The sequence below is a fragment of the Lissotriton vulgaris genome, chromosome 1_1 (assembly GCF_964263255.1).
Source record: "Lissotriton vulgaris chromosome 1_1, aLisVul1.2, whole genome shotgun sequence".
Classification (NCBI taxonomy): Eukaryota; Metazoa; Chordata; class Amphibia; order Caudata; family Salamandridae; genus Lissotriton; species Lissotriton vulgaris.
In genome coordinates this window covers 1,822,154,573-1,822,175,365 of record NC_141685.1, presented here as the reverse complement: position 1 = coordinate 1,822,175,365, position 20,793 = coordinate 1,822,154,573, and the positions used below count along the sequence as shown (strand labels likewise).

Here is a 20,793-nt window from a genome sequence, read left to right as displayed (position 1 = left end):
GGGAATCCCGGGCTAGTCTCAGGAAAAGGTTGGCCCCTTCAAGCCAGACCTACTGGCTTTGACTATGCTCCTACTGCCAACACTCTAAGGTTAAAAAAAGGTAACATAGAGGGCTTTTCAAAACTCTGTAATAAATAAATAAATACTAACTCCACCATGCAAAATAGCCCATGGACGACCAAAGTAAATGCAGCCACAGATATTGAAATAATGGAATGTGAGATGAGTTCATGGAGATTTTGGCATGTCGAAGCATTCCCACTTGTCATATGGCGTTTTCCATAACACGGGAATGGATGTTACTCTGCCGTGCTCATTATACCTGGCCGTTTTGATCGGGAATGTTGGTGGCGTATCAGGGCCACTTCCATTATCCTGCTTCACTACAGTTGGAAGTTGGGTATTCTATATAAATGACTATTGTGTTCGAAAGAATTGCAGAACCAAGTACGTTTGAACTGATATGGACAACCATAAACACCTTGTATTGTCTAGATATATAAACCATTTCATTGCTCTAATCTCCGGATAAATTTGAGGATTTTTAAACGGATTGGTGTACTACATCTTTTGAAGTGACATATCGCTGCCACTGAAAAGTGGTTCCCTACTGACATTGATTACATGAGGAATTGATTTTTCTGTGAAGTGAGTCATATTCAGTACTTATGCACTGATTTGGATTGAAGTAAACTGAAAACTTCTAACTACAGGCTGTATAGCACAGGGCCAGCAACTTGGCTATAAAACCGTTTTGAAATTGGACTTGATTAGGCGCCATCTGATCCGATTGCCTACCGCTTGGTACTTTTTGTGGTCCACTCATTATATTATTATCTGCCCTGACGAAGTTCCTTTGATAGGAACGAAATGCGTTGGCTGGTGTCCCATTTTAAAATACGAAGAAGAATAAAAGAATATTGATAAAGTTCACATTTGGCTCTTCTGTGACTGCATATCTGATGCTGCCTCCACAATTCTTGAACTACTTGTCATATCACAAAACTATCTTCACCTGAATGGCATTTAAATACATGTGTGTCATTATTCAGATCGGGACTCAATCATGTATGCCACTCTAGAAAGTTTGGTGAATTCAGTGCTAACTACCATGGAATGTGCTAGACCTACTGGTATGATGTTTAAACTTTGTCAACAGCTTCTAAACCTTTCATCCATTCAAAATCAATACCATTGCCGAAGAGAAAGATAGCATTTTTTTGACCTCAGAATCATTGTATAATTTGCTGACTCTAATTGAGCAGGTCCTTGAAATACAAGGAAATAAAAGACATAGAAAGAAAAGTAATAAGCAAGCTACACTAATATATCACAGAGATTACTTACTAACAAATTCGAGGAATTTGCCCACCATCAGCCTTTTCAAGAACAGAGATATTAGAGAGAGCAAGAAAAAGGGATGAACACGGCCCTGGAGACCAGGCTTGCCCATCGGGTAAAGCAGAACTATATAACAAATGGATGATAAAAAACAGAACAGGAGTTCAGCTACACCAGCTTGGATCTATGTCCTTACTGAGAAATAAATATCAGATGAAATATATCTAAAAAAGAAAACAAGAAACTAACAAATATTTAAAATAAGTGAAAACAATAATGGTTTTGGCTCAAAACAAAAAGAATATTGTTTAAAATAACAAATATGCAGTATGGCTAGGTACCCAATATACAAGGAAAGACAAGTTGTAGAATGAAAATGAAAAGCACCAACTACTGATTCAACAGTTGATGTTGTTGTGCCCTGTGAAAATAGCCATTTTGTCATTAGTAATGCTTGGTGCCCTCCGAATTCGATGCAGCAAGAAGGGAAAAGGGAACACAATGTGAGAACTAGAGACAAATGATAATAAATTTAATATCAAGCTCCAAGGTGGATGGTGCTATGTTGAGCCCTTGAGCCTACTAGGAATTGGTTGAGAAACCCAGAACAACAACGAGTAGTAAACCTGAGGCTTTATGGTTCAATAGCCAACACCAACAAACACAAAAACAGAGAGGGAGGTACTGAATAACTACCAAGTAAACACATTGAAACCGAGAGATGACGAAATAACAAAATGTATTAAATGGAGAGCTAGGTGACTAACTGAACGATAAGCATAATAGCTAAACACCAAGACAATGTGTTGCTAGGCACTTAAAAATAGGGTGACGTTTTTAAATTCTCACACTGCCATCGTTGAGCCAGAGGAGAAGGCTCATCCTGTTAGTGAGGTAATACCCATCAACTAATGTCTAGTCTTTCCTTTCTGTCCTCTACTGCCCAGTTTCCAAAGAACTAATCTCCTACCCTGCATATCAAAGGATTTGAGAATACAAACCAGACTGCTTCTTCTTTCTCACCGCATTTTGTCGTACTAACATGTATTGTCTTTTCTTCCAAGATGAGATCTTTATTCGTAAATGGTTTGATTCAATATCTTCAAGACTTGACTGAAGTCTTGCAACAAAGAGGCACGTATGATAAATGCATTAGAACATGAAGCTAAAAAAATTAAGCTGAGGAGGAATTGACTGAGGCATGAGAACCCAAGAACTTGATTCTTTTCTTGAAAATTGCTAATAAATCCCTCTTGTGCCTCACAGAGGTCAGGGCATTGGGTTTAAGCTTTTTTTCTGCTGTACATAGTTCTCAAACTGAATGCTGTCCTAAGGTTAATTTTAACGAACTTTCGATTTTAAATCTCAGATAAATATTAGAGGCAATAAATTCTTGGCCATGGTAGCATTTCCATGGATCTTTTTAAACTTAACATCAAACTGTGGGACCCCTTCTTAACAATGGATTTAAAAGTAATCATGCAGCAATCAGTCCCTGAGTCTTTCAGCCAGTCTATCATGGTATCTGTTTTAAATAAGGGTTACAGAGGAGACCCAAAGTGTTTTGTTGGGTTGGCATGGCTCCTGGGCAGGACCAATTGTAATGTGGAATATTTAGGGTTCGCGGATTCTGGGACGATTATTGGGGGAATGGGATCTTTTGGAGTCGGATAGTGTGATGTGTTGGTGGTGTTACTACTTTGCTGCCTGTTGATTAAAAAATCTACTTACCTTCAGTTGTGAAGCATGCCTCTTTTCATTGGCAACATGGAGGGTATGGAGCACAATTTCTCGAAAACTATTTTCCACTTCATCCAGGGATTGGCGGTGTGAGCAACCTGGCATTCACCGCCTTCAGTGTGTGTCTGCATCCTCGACACCTGTGGCTTTGGCTCTGTGATTCTGGTGGTGGCTGTCGAGGAGGAGTGAGGTTCTTGGGAGCTCTGTGACTACTGCAGGGGCTTTTGAGGAGACTGCAAAGTTTTTCGATGCCGCCCACCTTGACCGCTAGACCACAAGCATTAGAGTGGAGGTAGGCCTGCAGTCAATCCCACCTCCAGTGACGCGATAAATGGCTCCATATTTGATGTGGTTAACACTGTCTCTGCAAAGGCCTAAAGTGTGACCTTACCTAGGTGAACATTTTTGATTGGGTTCATACCCATTGTTCAAAACATGGAATGGTATTAGACAAACACCACTGCAAAAAATAGTGGCAATTTTTGATTGGTTTTGTGTTATAATTTTAAGGCGGACTTTTTAATTCAACCAATCACAAACTTTTGCGGCCATTTTGTATTGGTTTCACTTCACTCAATTGAAGTGGCTATTTTGTATTGGTTCATAACAAATTACTTTTACTTTGGGGAATGTTATCACAGTTCATCTAGTGTTGTTAACCCCATTGCTGCTAGGCCTTCCCACCCCTGTCCTAAGCTTTTCTTTTGGCTATTTGGGCTAGTTTCTGCTTAGGCTCCTGTAACTTTTTGTCCACATAAGGTATCCATGCAAAATTTGCGTCCTTTTCTTCCAACATCCTGAGGATTCTAAACGTTTCCAGGGTTTGCAGATTGCCCCAGAGGGGTCAGAGAAATTCACCAAAATACAGCAAATATTGTTTTTTGGGGGAGGAATGGGAAAAAAGTTCTGGAGAAAAAAGTGTCTGTTTTTTTCCCTGCAAATGTTATCAACAAAGAGTTTGCAGTGCTAAAATCACCATCTTCCCTGCTTTTAGGGACAGGCAGACGTTTGCAAGTAAACTAAAATATTCTACAAAGTTTTGGCAATTTTACTGGGATATTGCCTGTTTTTTCTATTTTGAGTGCTTTCAACCACTATCTAGTTAGTAGTAGAAATGGGTATGAAACCAATAATGGATCCCAGAAAGCTATACATTTCTGCAAAAAACTAAATTCTGAATTCAGCAAGGGTTCATTTGTATAGAAACTAATAGATGAAATAAAGAAATATTGAAATTTAGTTGAAAAATCAGCCATTTGTTACTACGTTTTTTCCTGTAACTTCTTCTAAGTATGGCAGATTTTTCAAAGCAAAATACCGTTGCGTCTGCTGGACCCCTCTGGGGTTTTGGGGATATATTAGACTTGTAGGTTCACTAAGAACCCGAGGTATCCAGAAACAATACCTGAGCTGTGCCGTGCAATAGTTTTTCATTATGTACCAGGTATAAAGCAATGTATTTTGTAAAATATAAAGAGTGAAAAATAGGTATCAAGGAAACCTATGTATTTCCAAAATGGCAACAAAATATGGAGTTTAGAAGCAGTGGCTTTTTGCAGATCTCCGAATTTGTGGCTACCCATACTAGCATGTGAATTAGAGGGCATTTTGCAAATTGACTTCTTTTTTACACATAGTTCTACATTTGGAAGGCAGAAATGCATAGAGAGGCAATTGGTAATAATACTTGTTCTAGTATTCTGTGTTCCCCTAGTTCTCCTGATTAAAATGGTACCGCACTTGTGCGGGCAGGCTGCGACAGGAAATGGCCGAAAACTCAACATGGACACTACATTTTTCCAGTGAAAACTGTTGATTTTTTTGCAAAGTGCCTAGCTGTGAATTTTGGACCCTTGCTCATCCAGCACCTAGGGAAACCTAACAAACCTATACATTGTTAAATCCTAGACACCAAGGGAAATCCAGAATGAGTTGACTTGTGTGGCTCTCACCAGGTTCTGTTACCCCGAATCCCTTGCAAACCTCAAACTTTGTCAACCGAAAAAAAAAAAAATCCTCACATTTCTGTAATGGAAAGATCTGGAATTTGCGTGGATCTTCAAAATTCCACCTACCCCGCATTACCCCAAGTCTCACAATAAAAATGGTACCTCACTTGTGTGGGTAGGCTTAGTGACAGGAAATGGCCCAAAACGCAGCGTGGAAACATTACGTTTTTCCAGTGTAAACTGACCCTTTTTTTTGCAAGATGCCTAGCTGTGTATTTGGGACCCTAGCTTAGCTGGCACATAGGGAAACCTAGAAAACTTGCACATTTCTAAAAACTAGACTCCTAGGGAAATCCAGGATGGGGTGACTTGTGTCGCTCTCACCAGGTTCTCTTACCCAAAATCCCTTGCAAACCTCAATCTTTGTCAACAAAGCATATTTTCCTCACATTTCTGTGATGGAAAGTTCTAGTATCTGTGGGGAGCCACAAACTGCCACCCACTTAGCATTCCCCCAAGTCTTCCAATAAACATGGTACCTCACTTATGTGGGTAGGCATAGTGCCCAGGACAGGAAACGGCCCAAAAACACAGCATGGACACATCACATTTTTCCAATGGAAATTGACTATTTTTTTGCAATGTGCCTAGCTGTCAATTTGGAACTCTAGCTCAGTCAGCACCTAGATAAACCTATTAAACCTGTACATTTTTGAAAACTAGATACCCAGGGGAATCCAGAATTGGGTGACTTGTGTGGCTTTCACCAGGTCATGTTACCCCAAATCCCTTCCAAACCTCAAACATTGTAAAAAAATAAAAAACATTTTCCTCATATTCCTGTGATGGAAAATTCTGGAATCTGCAGGGAGCCATAAACTACCACCCACCCGGAACTCCGCCAAGTCTCTCAATAAAAATGATACCTTACTTGTATGGTTAGACTAGGGCCCAGTACAGTAAAAGGGATAAAATGTACTAGAGAGACTTCAAACTAGGGGTGGGCGGAATTTGCGTAATTGCGATACGCAAATCTCCGCGAAACGGTAAAAAATCTCCGCGAACACGCAAAAATTCTGTGAACACACGGAATTGCCAGTTCGTGATGCTTTTTTACTGTTCGTAATCACTGTTTGCGTGATCAGGGGGAAATGTCTCGTGAACACGCATTTGAGAACGCGAACAAGCAAAAAAATTTGTGAAATCGCATTTTGGGCAATTTTGCCTTCTCTGCGAAATTACCCAAGATCTGCAAATCCCGCGAGCGGAACAGAATTTACCGCCCAGGCCTACTTCAAACTTATCGATCACAAAAAAGACTTGGTTGTGCGAGGGAGTCACCTGTGTTTTTGGTACTGGGCTCTGCAGGCATCTAGGGAAACCTACTGGGCATAGATATTTCTGAAAACTAAACGCCCAGGGAAGTACAGGGAGGTGTGGCTTGCATTGGTCTCCCAACGTTTTCCTACCCAGAATCCCCTGCAAACCTCAAATTAAGCTCAAATAAGTGACATGTAACTCACAATTCTATGTGGGAAAGCTGTGAGATCATATGGCATATACTAATTTCCTACCACCCTGCGTTTATAGAGGTCTCACGATAGAAATGCTACCTCACTTGTGTGGGTGGGCCAAGAACCCGCAACAGGGAAGGATCCAAAACGCATTGAGGAGACATCAGAATTATCAATCATAAAACAACCTGGATTTGCAAAGGGAGCACCTGAGTTTTTGATCCCGGGTTCATCAGCCATTGCGGGAATCCCACCAAAACCAGACCTTTCTGAAAACTAGACACTCTGGAGAGTCCAGGGAGATGTGGCTTGTGTGGATCCCCCAACGTTTTTCTACCCCAAATCCCCTGCAAACCTTTGGGGGCCAAAGACTGAACATGGCTATTAAATATGAGGGGAGTAAAAGCCCTTGCCCAAGGGGCCACTCCCCCCTCCATGGTGTCTAGTGGGTGGATCCCTACTTGGGGATTGCCCTACTTCAAAATACACCAGAAAAGGGTACAGTTGGAAAGGGGAGATCCTCTACTTTCAATGATACCTCTCCCATCTGCCTAAATAAGATAGCCCCACAAGCACGTAGGCAGTGAAAGTAAAATAAGCTGAACAGCTCATATTACTTTCACTTTCAGTGTATTGACGTTAGCGCATACACTGAAAAAGAAATGCATGGGGAAGTTGAGGGCCCTTTACCCCAGACTCCCCACTGGCTAAAAGAAAAGGAAATCCCTCTGCTGTTTACAGTAGAGGGATTTGCTGGGTGCTCGTGTGCAGATGATGAAGTACTTCCATCCTCAGCACACGGGCACTGTGGCACATGACGGAATCCATAAAGTACTATTCCACTATGGAAAGCTTTACAGCAACTTCTGCATTATTATCTATGCTTGGCACACCGACTTTATGTTGGATTCAGCGAAAAGAGGCTTTTGAGGCAAATTTGGATGACATTGACAGTGAAAAATTCACAAATAAAAAGAAAAAAGCATTACTCATACTCAATTTGTGCCCAAAAGGTCAATCAAAACATTACTTTTACAAGACGTAATTGTATAATTGCCAGAGGAATGGGCATCTGGTAAAATGGTAGCAGTAGATGTAGAGGACGACATGCTGCCATTAACAAGACTCTGGACAAGTGATTTTCTCCTTCAAGGAATATTGTGTTGGAAAGACATAACTTCTTACAAAGAGTCCAAAACAAGGCCGATATATTGAGGATTTCATTTCAGCACTACGTCAACTAGCGATTACTTGCAATTACAGAGAGTTCAAAGATGAAATCATTTGTGACCAGCTGATAGAAAAACTCATAACAAAAAGATTCAAGAAAAAGTGTTATCTACAGATGATCTTATTTCAAACAGGAACAAGAGAGAGAGAAAGAGCACTCTCTCATCTGCCCTTGACTATATATACACCAAACAACAAAAGTGTTCGTCTTAATTACCTAACCAAGAATCCTTCAGAGTTTCCCACTTACAGCAATGCAGGGGGTAATTTTGAGGGTGTTTTAAAGAACCCTCACTCACCAACCTAGTTGGTAACATGCCTCCAAGGTGTGATTCGACCCCTGATTGCAGCAGAGCTGGTTGTTTTTAGAGTGAAAGTGAAATAAAGGTGCAAGTGATTGAAAATTGATTCAAGGTAACCTACACAAAAGGTATTTAAATCTTTGTGATCTTGGCAAAGTTTAAAAATCAGGGTTTGGTTACCTTTGAGAAGTCAATGCGCTCATGTATCCCTTATCATGTTCAACATGTTTCAGCCCTTCATTCTAAGTTCCCAAGTGGGTCAATACGGCTTTTATAAGGACTATAGAATCATGAGCATGAGCACTAAGACATGCGTAAGTTAGCCTGGATTCAAACTCACTGTTTTTCAGAATCACATTTTACGATAATTATCTTTAAGACAATTTAACGAGAGAGGCATTGTAATTAGGTAAACACATTTTATTGAGCACAGGCAAAACCCAAGCTGGGCGCATATTAGGTCATGCACTAGGTTCGATTCATGCTCGAACCTCCAGCATTGCTTGATATTTATGCACCGCATTCCAATCAAGCCATGGGTTCGAGGTAGGAAACTTCCTACAGTGGTTCTGATGGCCATGTGACATGTTTATACATTGAACAAAATAAGGAAGAATCTGAATAAAAGCCTATTTACTGTGTAGCATTACCCCGCAACATGGATGTCTTTCAGGGGTTGGACCTTGTAGTCACACTCTAAAAATGTACATACACGTAGTGTTGGTTATTTTAAGATCTGGTACCATAGTCATAAAGTGATTACCAAGTGATCCCTTGTCCCCCCTCCCTTACTTCATCAAGATGTGTCTCATCGTCAAATACACCTACTGCTCCTCCTCGTAAGGTCTGTATCCTAATCTGTACATGGTTACTGAGGCTTTAGGTATCATAAATCCATGACCAGCACTGCTTCCGGGGACAAGCAAGCTGCATCTGTGAGAGGTTAATTACTTATCCTGCTTGTATGTGTCCTAATAGTGATTGGGCAATCTTTGTGGCATGTATCCCAGCTATGCTACATTATATGCCCCCTCAAGGGATGGGTGAGGAGTGATTGGGCATCAGGGAGACGTGTTGTCTTTGCTGCATGTCTCCCAGCTGTTCCGTATTAGAAACCCCCACTGAGGTTGGACGAGAGAGTCATAGACACGTCGTAGTGAAAGCGTGTCTCGGGTGAGGCCCTGGTGGGGATCCGGCCCATCAGCCCCATGCCTCCAATGGAGGCATGGGAGCCTGGTGTATATGGTGCGCTGGTATTAAGAACTCTAGTTTCATGTGGCCAACATCTTTGAACGGCTTCTCTTTTCATTTCTACAATGCAAACGGTACTGTAACCTTATAAGCATGGATTGTAAATTATGCGTGTATGTGTAAATAAGTGAAAAGTTTTATTTGGCCAGCTCTTTTTGATTAACCAAGCCAACATCAAAGCAATTATTTCCACGTTCTGTTCGTAACAAATGAGTTTTGCAATTGATATAAGTAAATATTTTTGGGGACTAAGAATGATTCGAGCCCCACCTCTGTGGAATAGGAATATAGAGACATTAACCAGTTCCCATGTATTTTATATATGGGCGTTGCTCCGTTGGTGGGGAAGCCCCATTCTGGTATTCATAGTTCACCTATGATCATGTATTGTGTAGAACAGAACAGCCAATATCAATGATTATGTGTTCTTGGTGTCCATACCTTGTCTGGTTCCAGATTCAGAAACTTTGCTTGTGAGGAGGCATACACTGCAATTCCTGCAGGCATAAGGCCTGTCACTTTCACTTCTGGTAAGCCCCAACTACTCACGACATTGGTACTTGTTTGGGTATTTTACTTCTGTGGGCGTGTTGGCACAAGGCTGGGTTTAAGGCTCCTTGGCCTTTTGAATGAAAAGAGCGGTTTCTCTCCGTTCAGGTTACCTGTATGTAGGATCCTCCAATGCTTGTTAATTACTGTTTTTACTTCATCTGAGACTATGTTATAAGTAGTAACACATGTTAGAGAAATGGCTGTATCTGTGTGTTTGATTGTCTCCAGCAAGACATCCCTGCTTTGGTTGCTTGCACGTTTGCATGCTTTCTTGATGATTTTTTCTGGGTAATCTTATTCTGTGAATTTATTCTTCACTTCAAGGCTGACGCCTGTATCTTGAAGCCTATTTTTTGTGTGTAGTTCCTTGTTAGCCTCAAGAACTGGACATATGGAGGGTTCCTTTTTTAGTGTCCTTGGATAGAAGCTTTCAAACTTGAGCAGAGTCTTCCTGTCTGTTGGTTTCTTGTAGGTCCTAGTGCTCAGTTTCCCATCTTCAGCAAATATTGTCAAGTTCAGGAAGGTAATTGTTTAATAATCCTCCGCATGAGTAATTTTCAAGTTTGGGTCCCGCTCATTGATCCATGTTATGATGGGTGTGCCTGTGTCTCCTTTCCAATTTACAAGGATGTCATCAATGTAGCATCTCCACAGGATTATATTGTTCCTGTAAGGGTTGTCATTCCTCAGTATATGTTTGGTTTCAAAGGTAAATACATATAGCCCAGCCACACTAGAGGCAAAGGTGCTGTCTATGGACTTCCCAAAGATCTGTAAAAACATGGTTCCTACGAACTCAAAGTAATAATAAAGTAAAGTAAGATGATCCTAGACTAGAGATGGCTATCACCATAGCTAGAGCAGTAGAGAATTCTGACGCATGCTTCAAGGACTTGTCGGCCCATAGTGATACAAGTACTTCTGTAAAGTTGTGAATGCCCTGCAATATAAAGATAGGCCTAAAAGTGTGGAAGTCACAATCACGTGGCCTCGGCAAAAATTGTCCGGCATTATCAGCTTCATGTTATAAGTGCAATCACAAAGGGCATTTTATGAAGGTTTGCTGGAACGCACGCAAATCTGTGGTTTCTCTAGTAGATGACACCACACTTGATGATGATGATAATGATATGATTCTGACAGTAACTGTAAGTGATAAGATGCAAGTGCTGCTGGTGATGACATTGATGAAGCAAATAAAGATGTAGTGTGTGAATTTAATCTACTCGTCACACTTACATACATCCAGTCTTGAAATAGCCAGAGGTTGAGAAACTACTTCAAATTACACAGTTTAATAATGAATAAATTCTCACATGGAATGAATTAATAGAAAATGTCTAAATTCATCTAGGATCGAGTACATAAAAAAAAGGAAAAAAGGAAAAATAACGCATAACACATTCGCATTTGTCATTCAGTGTTGTCAAAAGACAAAAAAATTGTAATTGGAAGAGGTTTCTCAACCTCTGGCTCTTTCAAGACTGGATATATGTAAGTGTGGTGAGTGGATTAGTTTGTGAGAAATTGCGGTTGATTGGCGATCTCCAAGGGAAATCTTTTGGGGAAGACTGGTAGTGCATGGGTCATAATCATATTGATGATGCGTTTCTGGCGAGTGTGGTGGACATGATAAAAAAAAGTACAAAAGAAGTATGGGAATGCAAGTATGAAACCAGACTTTCATGATTCGAGAGTGGGAAGCTGTGCCAGAATCAAGAAGCCAGGACATGTTTTTAAAAGTGATTCCAGGTTTTATGTCCCCAGGTAAGTGGTTAAGTTATCTCCAAGTGCGAACCTCACCAGTGATGGCCAGGTGTGGAACAGGAACAGAATCTTTGCTATGTCCGGTAAGAAGGTTAATCTTGTGTGAACTCACCTTGAGAAAACCTCTCAGCATGAGTGTTTAAGGGAACCATGTGTAACCAGAGCATAAAATGAAAGGCACAAACTGGTTTTGCACATGAATTACATTGTTGTGTTCTATCAGCCAAACCTGGAATGTGAAGCTTCCATTTCCTTTTGTCATTAGGTTTGTAGTCGGATGCTAAATTATATTGTATCTAATGTCAAATCCATTTCTATTCTGTAGCTAAGTATATTGTTTTACTGTGCTTTTTCTTTCTGTTCATTTCTTGTATATATTGTGTTAATATTCTTTGAAGGGGGAAGAAGTGTTGGGTTGGCGTGGCTCCTGGGCAGGACCGAGTCATGATGTGGAAGTTTCGCGGATTCTTGTGTAAAGGTTGGGGAAAGGGAGATATTTGGAGATGGGCTGTGTGATATGATGGTGACATTATTGATTTACTCCCTGTAGATTAAAAGGTCTACCTATCTTAAGTCATGTGGCGTGCCTTCTTTCAATTTTTCACTGCTGTTTCTGGTAGATTTTTCTTTCAGCTTCATTGGCTGTATTTTCATAACATGGGTTCAAACCGGGGCCTCAGAAAAGGCATACTGATAAGATCTTTATATATTGACATCTAATCATTTTAGGTTTCAAAAGGCATTCGGTATTTGGACTTTTATAGACCCAACCAATGCCTTTGACCGAGTAGCTTAGACAACAGTTCGGAATATCTTTATACCACTGGAATAGAATTGATTTTCTACGTGTATGCATGGGAATCGAATTATATTCTAGCAAGAGAATGCATAGAAAACTTTCATTATTCTGGAGATAAATTCCAAGGACGTGGTCCTGGCTCCTTCCTCTTTACATTTCATATAAACATTATGGAGGCAACACAGAGGAAAGGAATTTGTGACACTACAAAACTAGGAAGAAATTGTATAACTGTACCATTATATGAGGATGATGTGGTTCTTTTAAGGGCTACAAATGGTCTTGAGGAGAAAATCAGGAGTCAATTATATGTTATGTGGTCTGCATGGATGACCGAGAACACACACCTAATCTATACAAATCTCATGTTGCGACCATGGGGCAGACAAATATAAAATCTGTGAAGGGCTGTCCATTTTTAGGTGTATCTTTTCACTCACAATCAAATTTGGATTTTTTACTTTCATTAAGACAACAACATTTTGCCCATGCTCAAGTGGCAGACGTTAACTTCACCGCCCCACTTGGTAAAAATAATTGGCACAAATTCTGGTAGTTTAAAAAGACAAATGCATACCCTCTGTCGCCTTTGGTGCAATGGGCTTTAGATAAAGCAAATGTAATTACCATGCACAGAGAGAAGAAAACATTTCATCGCTGTTTATTGAGTTTACATCAACACATTTCCTCTTTTTCAACTTATAGAAAGCTGAATTGGAATTTTTGGAGCTTCATATTAAATTTGTTGTTATGAGCATCCATAAGGAAAACCCTCATGTTATCTTTGAATAGGTAAATTATGAATGAATGTCGTGTTGTAGGGAGCAGCATCAGGGGTCCTTGGATAAACTATTTAAGAGTCACCTGAATGAAAATAGGTCATTCTGAATTGTTTAAGGACCCAGAGTAGATAGGAAATGGCTGTGGAAACTCTTTCTAACCTGGTGGCGCATGGAGAAAGATTCAGCTGAATTAAGGAAAGAACTGCAAGGTCTTACTTTCCCTTAGTAGCTCGAATGCATTCATAACGGAACTGGATTTATAACACAAATGAGAGTAATCTATTATCAATGCTTACATTCGGCGTTATCCACAACAAACTAAACTAAAGGAAGCCAATTGAAGCCTGATTTGTTGTAATGTTTATTATTATCGTCACATTTGAAGTGTCGCTGTTGAGAGATGTTTGACTTTGGCCATAAAAATAAGTAATGCCACGTCAGATGAAGACTCTAGTATTGTGCTATAATGGTCACTGATGAAATAATGAGTCCAGGCTCCATGTGTTGGTGGATTTATATTGTCCATTTTATTGCATATTTTAAAACTAGTAGATGTTTCAATAGATTATGTTTTGGTTTGTTTTTATGAACTAATATAAACTATATATGATGTTGATTAAAGCAACAGCACCTGCCTGATAACAGGAGAATCCACGGGCCATGGTAACAGCAGAAAAACAAAGTTAGAAACATCTCCCGGGAAGATTTCAAGATCAGGATTTGAGATCAGAAGACCCCTAACCTGCTTATACTTCCTTAAAAGCGGTGTCAATAAGACTGACGCACAGATGCAAGGTGAGTACATTTTGCTTGGGTCAATTTGAAATTTGGTGAAAAGTTTGCAAAGAAATTGCAGAAATACTGTTGAGATCTATATAATCCATCCCCAAATTAGTTGATAAACCAGACAAGTTGTGAATGATGTATTCCTCAGAATCAAACCACGAATGGATGTTACAATAAAACCAGAGTGCATATGCTTTCTTCCCCTTTTCGGATTCTGAAATCGTCTGGTTATTTATATCTTTCACTGCTCACATTTTGTGTTACTCCTTGCTCGTATAGTACCTTCAGAGTGACTGACAGATCTTCTTGTAAAGAGAAAAGACACACATTTGAAAATAATACGTTTCTGCACTGAGTTGTGCAGCTCACAGGGTCAGAGGGGTCCGGAATTGAAATATTTGATCAGAATTACAGGCATGACAGGGTTACTTACGGTTCTGGTGAATGCATAGGAGAAGAGGGATGCCTTATGTATTGTGTAGATTGAAAAACACGGAATGCCAGACTGGCAAGGAAATCTCGTGCCGACAACAGTCCTGCTGCTGGTCTCAACTGGAACCCTGAACACTCTGCAAAGTTAAAATACGTGTCAGAAGACGAAGGGCCAGCTTAAAATTATGGATTGAGGAAAGAATATGCAAGTTTCCACCATGTAAAGTCAATTTCTAAATAATGTTTCATTTATAACCATAGCAGGGTTCACTAACCGCTTATTTTGTCTTGTATTGTCCCTTAATTCATGATAGTACACAGTAAAATCCTCCACCACACATTGATGGTAATCATAACTTTTAACACATAGTATTTACTAGACAATTAAGATCATGCAGGTGTATATTTACTGTGTTAGTCTGCCTCATTTGCATTAAGAAAAGTTGGAAAACACACTATTTGCAGGTCTGCACACACTTTAGCACCTTGGTCTACACATTGTCTGTCAGTTTACTAGATGTAGAAGGTAGCCAATGAGGAACCGTGTTTGAAATGATATTTAGCCTTCTTCCAAATGTAAATAAATGTAAATTTGGTTTAGAGTTCAAGAGGAACTGAAAACTTTCAACTCTCTGGAGGAATGACAGATGCGAAGTAGAATTCATCACTGGATTATTTCTGCCATACCATATCTATGAAGGGAAATTCAGCCAGTGAACTCTATATCGTATTTAACATGTCTTCAAAAATATTGGACACTTTCCAGGCAATACCGACCCCTAAAACACAACCATCATGTTTTTATATTCATCATAAAATAGAGGGATAACTTGTCGATAAGCTAAGCCTTTCTGATCATCCCAAATCCAAACTGAAGTGCAAGAAAAATAAATGATCTGCCCAACATCAAACACAATCAACATCAGAACTCAGTTCTCCTGCTTCTTCAGTTACATGATATTCATTGTATAACCCTTTGAGCTACCATACTTTCTATTCCTTAGTGTACCTACTCTACTGCTAAATTACTGGCCTCTACGCTCTGGCCAAAAAAGCACCTGTGGAGGAGCTGTCCAACTAAAACTGATGATAGGCTTGCCCATCACCTCAAAGCATAGCTACTTATGTGATGCCGCAAGGGGTCAGTCACTCCTCCATTTCTAATTGTATTGTCTCTCATGGCTTGGGTATATATATAACATTGAGCTGCTCTTGCATAAGTGGAAGAAACAAACAATAGGCTTCATTGAGCCCACTAGCAAACATTCCTCCCCATTACCCTCCCCTTCTAGCGTATGGGCCATGTGTTTGAACCTATTTTGTGTTTGCAAACAGGCTGATTCACAGAAGCGGACGTGGCTTTTCCTATGTTTCAAACCCTATTTTGTGATTTGGGAACCTGTTACTGAATCACAAAGTGGGTTTGTGATTTGGTATTTGGAAGGAGGGTGTTTAGAGCGTCCCTTCCTAATACCGAATAGCAGTGGTATGTATGAATGTTTTGTGACCATGAATGCAGTCGCAAATCATTTGCATGTTACCACCAACTTCAAGTTGGTGGTAACTCATTTGCAAATGGGAAGTAGTCCCTAAGGGACCCCTTCACCTTTGGGAATGGATGCAAAAACGTTTTTTAACAGCAGGGAGTGGTCTCTCATGGACCACTGCCTGCTCTTAAAAAATGAAAAGAAAAAAAATCATTGTTTTCCTTTAAACGTAACCCATTTTTCTTTGATCAAAACGGGCTGTAATTAAAAAAAAAGATTGGTTTATTGAAAAGCAATCACAGACAAAGTAGTCTGCTGACCCCAGCAGGCAACCAGCCCTGTGATTTTAGAGATTCCTAGGGGGTCGCAAATTGAGACTTATCTCATTAGTTATAATGAGATAGGTCGATTTGAGACCCCCTAGGATTCGCTAAATGAAACTCTTGGAATTTCACCAACTAAGAATACCGATTACCTAATTGCTATTCACAGAAAATCCCAAGTATTTGCTATTCCTAATGTTGATACATGTGGCCCTTTATAACCTGTCCCAGTCCAAAAAATATTTAACTTCATTGTTACTTGTGTGAGGCTGTTTCTATGCGTTACATGGTTAACTAGCCTTACCCAGCGGAACCTATTGAACTTCCTACTCGCATATGAGGTAGGGGTACCTGCAGCACTATCAAATGGTGGAAGACTAATTCAACTGTGATTGGCTTCAGTAATGGTTAACACTATAGAGCATGAGTTCATAAGCACAGTCAGAAAAAACACTCTTGTTGTGCAACTGAATCATTTTCATCTATCACTCCCTCTGCTTCGAAGGCGGTGATACTGTTGAACGCAGCACTCTGAGAACCGCCATCCAGGCTCAACAAGATACTGGTACTGCTCAGCAAGAACATTTTCGGTGTGTGCATATGGTAGAGTTTGATGGCAAGTTGATTCAAAGACGACAATCCTTACAATAAGAGAACTTCACAAACAGGTTGTATGAAGCGTTATAACATTATGTTTTACCATGAGACTAAAAGGAAGCCACAGAAGAAGCCACAGTACTGAGGAAGCAAGTTATTATTAGTGGTGAAGTACTGACTTCTCAGATTCATTTCATTTGAGGTCCTGACTCCTCTCATTACCTTGAAAATGAAGCTCACATTTACAAATGTTCACAAAAATATTTGGACTCGCTCTTGTCTGACTGCCCAATTCCCAGGGGCCAAGCTGAAGGTCACATGTGCCCGCAGAAGGTCAGGAAGGGGAATCATCACAATGAGAGTGAATATTGACAGTGTATTATGCCATATCCAAACAAAGTGATTTGCACATTTATGAAAGTACCCTGCTAAACCTTTTTACACCCGGTTGGCTGATTCAATTGGAAGTCATGATGGTGCACACATTTTGGTGCCTGTGAAGTTTCAGAAGTTGTACATAAACTGCCAAAATTAGCAGAATACCTAAAATAGTAAATGACAAACCTTAAAGGTATTTACAGATATTAAAGTAATTTTAAAGTTTCCCAACTATGAGACAAAGTATGCGATTGCTTTTTAGAAGTTGTTGATTGGTAAACATCTGCATTAAAGTCAGCATGGTATCTTATGCTTTGAAAATATGTTTTGTTATATAGACTCTATAGAAAAGTCTTGCTATGGGTTCTACTGTATTTTGAAACAAAATACAGTACCCTTCCCAAATAGTCAGTACAATCTGACAAGTAGCCTCATGTGATGTCTTGCCTTTTAAAAAGCGTGATACAACCTCCAGTTGAGGGATACTGTCCTCCCTGTATCCACAGCACTTCTCCAGTTGATGAAAGGCTTCGAGGTACTGTCGGCAAGCATGGGTTGGATACAGACTGCTCAGTTTTCTGTAAACCTCTCGCCTGAAATAACAAATGGTACATTCGATTAAGTTCTAACTAACCAATGACGTTACTTGCACCATACCCAAAAAGGCAAATAATTAACAACGTGTTTGTAGAGATGAACGTCATCAAAATGCAAGTGAAGTGGTACTTCCTGTCAATTTATGCTCTTTTTTTACAGACTCTGTGCATTCCCTCCCAATAATCTTGGCGTTTGCAGTTCATCGAGATTGAGTCACACCTTTTTTATTAACTAGCAGGGCATGTCTCTGCTGAACAGGGTTAAACCAGATGTGTGCCACAATCTAAAGGAAATTGTGACTGTGGCCCCTCTGCCACAGTCAGAGGGACAGTGATGGTTAGTCTGCTGATAGTACAGATGGCCACAGGTTCATTTAGCTGTACCACTCGGAGAGGTTCTAAAAATTACCATGTTGAAATTCAACTCAGTCTTCTACAAGAGGGGCTTTTTGTATGCCCTTAACACGCAGCTGATGATCTCCCTTGATGGTGCCCATGCAGAATCACTTAAGGCATTCCACATCTGCATGCTGGAAATGGCAACTTGGCTAAAAAGTAACTCTCTACAATTTAACAGAGGTAAAACAGAGATAATGCAATGCAAAGTGGGAAGAATCGCCAGAAGCCTGCCTGCTGACTTCTGGCCTCTAGCCTCAGATGGACCACTGACACCAGTAAAGACGGTGCGGAATTTGGGGGTCAGCTTTAATGACAACTTAAATCTGGAGACCAATGTCAACAAACAGGTGAGCAGCTGCTTCACCCTAATGCGGGGCCTCCGAAAGCTGTTACCTCTCCTTCCAGCACAGACCAGAGCAACTGTAGTCAGGAGCACCATTCTTAGCCGCCTGGATTATTGCAACGCTCTGCTACTGGAATCTCCTGCATATCTGATTTCCAGACTCCAGAGTATCCAGGCGGCAGCAGCCAAAATGGCACTCTCTCGAGGACGTCGATCCTCCACTACTCTAGCACCGGCCGAGTTACACTGGTTGCCCGTGCATCAGAGGATCGTTTTTAAATCCCTATGCACTGTCTTTAAAGCAGCACATGGCCTGGGTCCCAAACCTCTACAAAACAAATTTAAATGGTATGAGCCCACACGGACCCTCCGTTCCTCATCCACTAACCTTATTAGTATACCTAGAATCAGGAAAGCAACTCAATGTGGCAGAGCCTTTAGCATAGCAGCAGCCCACCTTTGGAATAGCCTTCCTATTGAGATTAGGAAAACAAGTGAACTGCTGCCTTTCCGCAAAAAGGTAAATACATGGCTCTTCCCTAAAGTCTAACCACCCCAAGAGGAACCTGTTCACTCCCCCATCCTGCCCCTTGATGTTCACTTCTTAGTCACACTTTTTCACAGCGCCAGGATGCCAGTAGGGTTGCAGCGGGCTTTAGAAAATGGCATAAATAAATTTAAAAATGGCATAAATAAATAAACTAAATGTGATGTGACTGTGATCATTTGCCTTTGAATTAATATGGTGTGACTGACTGAGAGTGCAACACTCAGATTTTGTGTCCTATGTGAGTGGTGACCCCCTTGAAGAAATGGTGACTGTAGCATTAGAGGGTGGTCATAATTTTAGGTTGCCTTGATCCTGGTGGACAAGATAATCTCTTTGTAGCAACCCCTGGGGGAACACTGTTGCCTCCCTGGGAAGTTTGTGAGAATACACTTCCCCATTTATGCCTAATCTAGAGAGATGCCTGGAACAATTGATTTGAACCAGTTTATTTGCCAGTTTAATCCCCCTCTAGATCATACAAAGGTGCATATTCTCAAGAACGTGTGATAACCATCACAAAATAACTTAACCCAACATCCAACATTGCAGTCTATCACGTGAAAATGATGCTGTGTTAACCAAGCCTTCTCAACGCGGCTGTACCATGCAATAGTCTCCTGCCTGGGACCTCGGGGTCAGGGAAGGCCAAGGTGAAGAAGAGTAGGAAGAAGCGCTTCATTCCGCAGGAAAGCAAGAATCCTGATAACGGAGGTAGTATAACACCGTCAACAACTATTCGTCACCTCCATTGTGTCATTGGCAAACCAAAAATGGACTGTGGCAGTCCGTTGTGGACAAGCTGAATGCAGTGGGAGTGCTGAAGCGGACAATGGAAGAGGTCAAGAGGCACTGGAATGATGTCAAGTGCAAAACCAAGCTGAAACTCGCCAAACACCAGAAGGCAGCAATGCAGACTGGAGGTGGGAGTCCTGTGTTACAGGAGGAGCTGGACGACATGGAGGAAATGATGTCCACAGTCATCAGTGGGGAGATGTTGACTGGAGTCGGGGGACCTAACACTGCCCAACATGACCGGACACAACAGCAACAAGGTGAGTAACGACCAGGGACTGGGGGAATGGGGGGAAATGGCCACATTGGCACACATGCACAATTTAGCTAAGCACATCTGAGGACAAACCATGCCCCAGACCCCAACTCCCACCAAGAGACCAATGTACCCAAGTATGCAACATCTCAGCACTGTATAAGCACAGAAGGCAAATGCACATCGCAGAAAAGGGATAAGGGGTAGCAAAACAGAGCAGCAGGGGCCACACCCCTGAAATGCAGCACACACACATAACATGCAGAGCACAGCAACACTGACAACAATGTGGCACAAACAGCAACACATCCACAACAGAACACAGGACACAACTGGCGCCGACTGGCTGTTGACACTGGCCATTCACAAGTGGCATTGCAGGGAAATGTGAGATGACCATGTACAAGTACAAACACACACACGTCTGTTGTCAAAATGTCCACTGTCCCCCATCAAATAGGCAGCTCCTCCCAAACAGCCACAATGTACACAGTCATGCAGTCTGTATGTAAACATGTACAATGCGACAACACACATGTGAATACATTGTTAAACTGTATCTACCCTTCACATTGCAGATGGACAATCAACACCTCCTGCAGAGCAGCCTGATCCTCTCTTCTCTGA

At 41.0% G+C, this 20,793-nt stretch overlaps 1 protein-coding gene across 1 annotated transcript in view; it reads right to left on the bottom strand.

Annotated features, from left to right (window-relative positions):
* LOC147751276 (tyrosine 3-monooxygenase-like) overlaps positions 1-20,793 on the bottom strand; it is a 309,602-nt gene that overhangs the window by 122,350 nt on the left and 166,459 nt on the right. Inside the window, exons 6-7 of the mRNA XM_086933182.1 lie at positions 17,678-17,823; positions 14,447-14,582 (exon numbers count right to left, since the gene is read on the bottom strand). Coding sequence (XP_086789308.1) covers positions 14,447-14,582; positions 17,678-17,823 — 282 coding nt within the window. The remainder of the gene's footprint in view (positions 1-14,446; positions 14,583-17,677; positions 17,824-20,793) is intronic.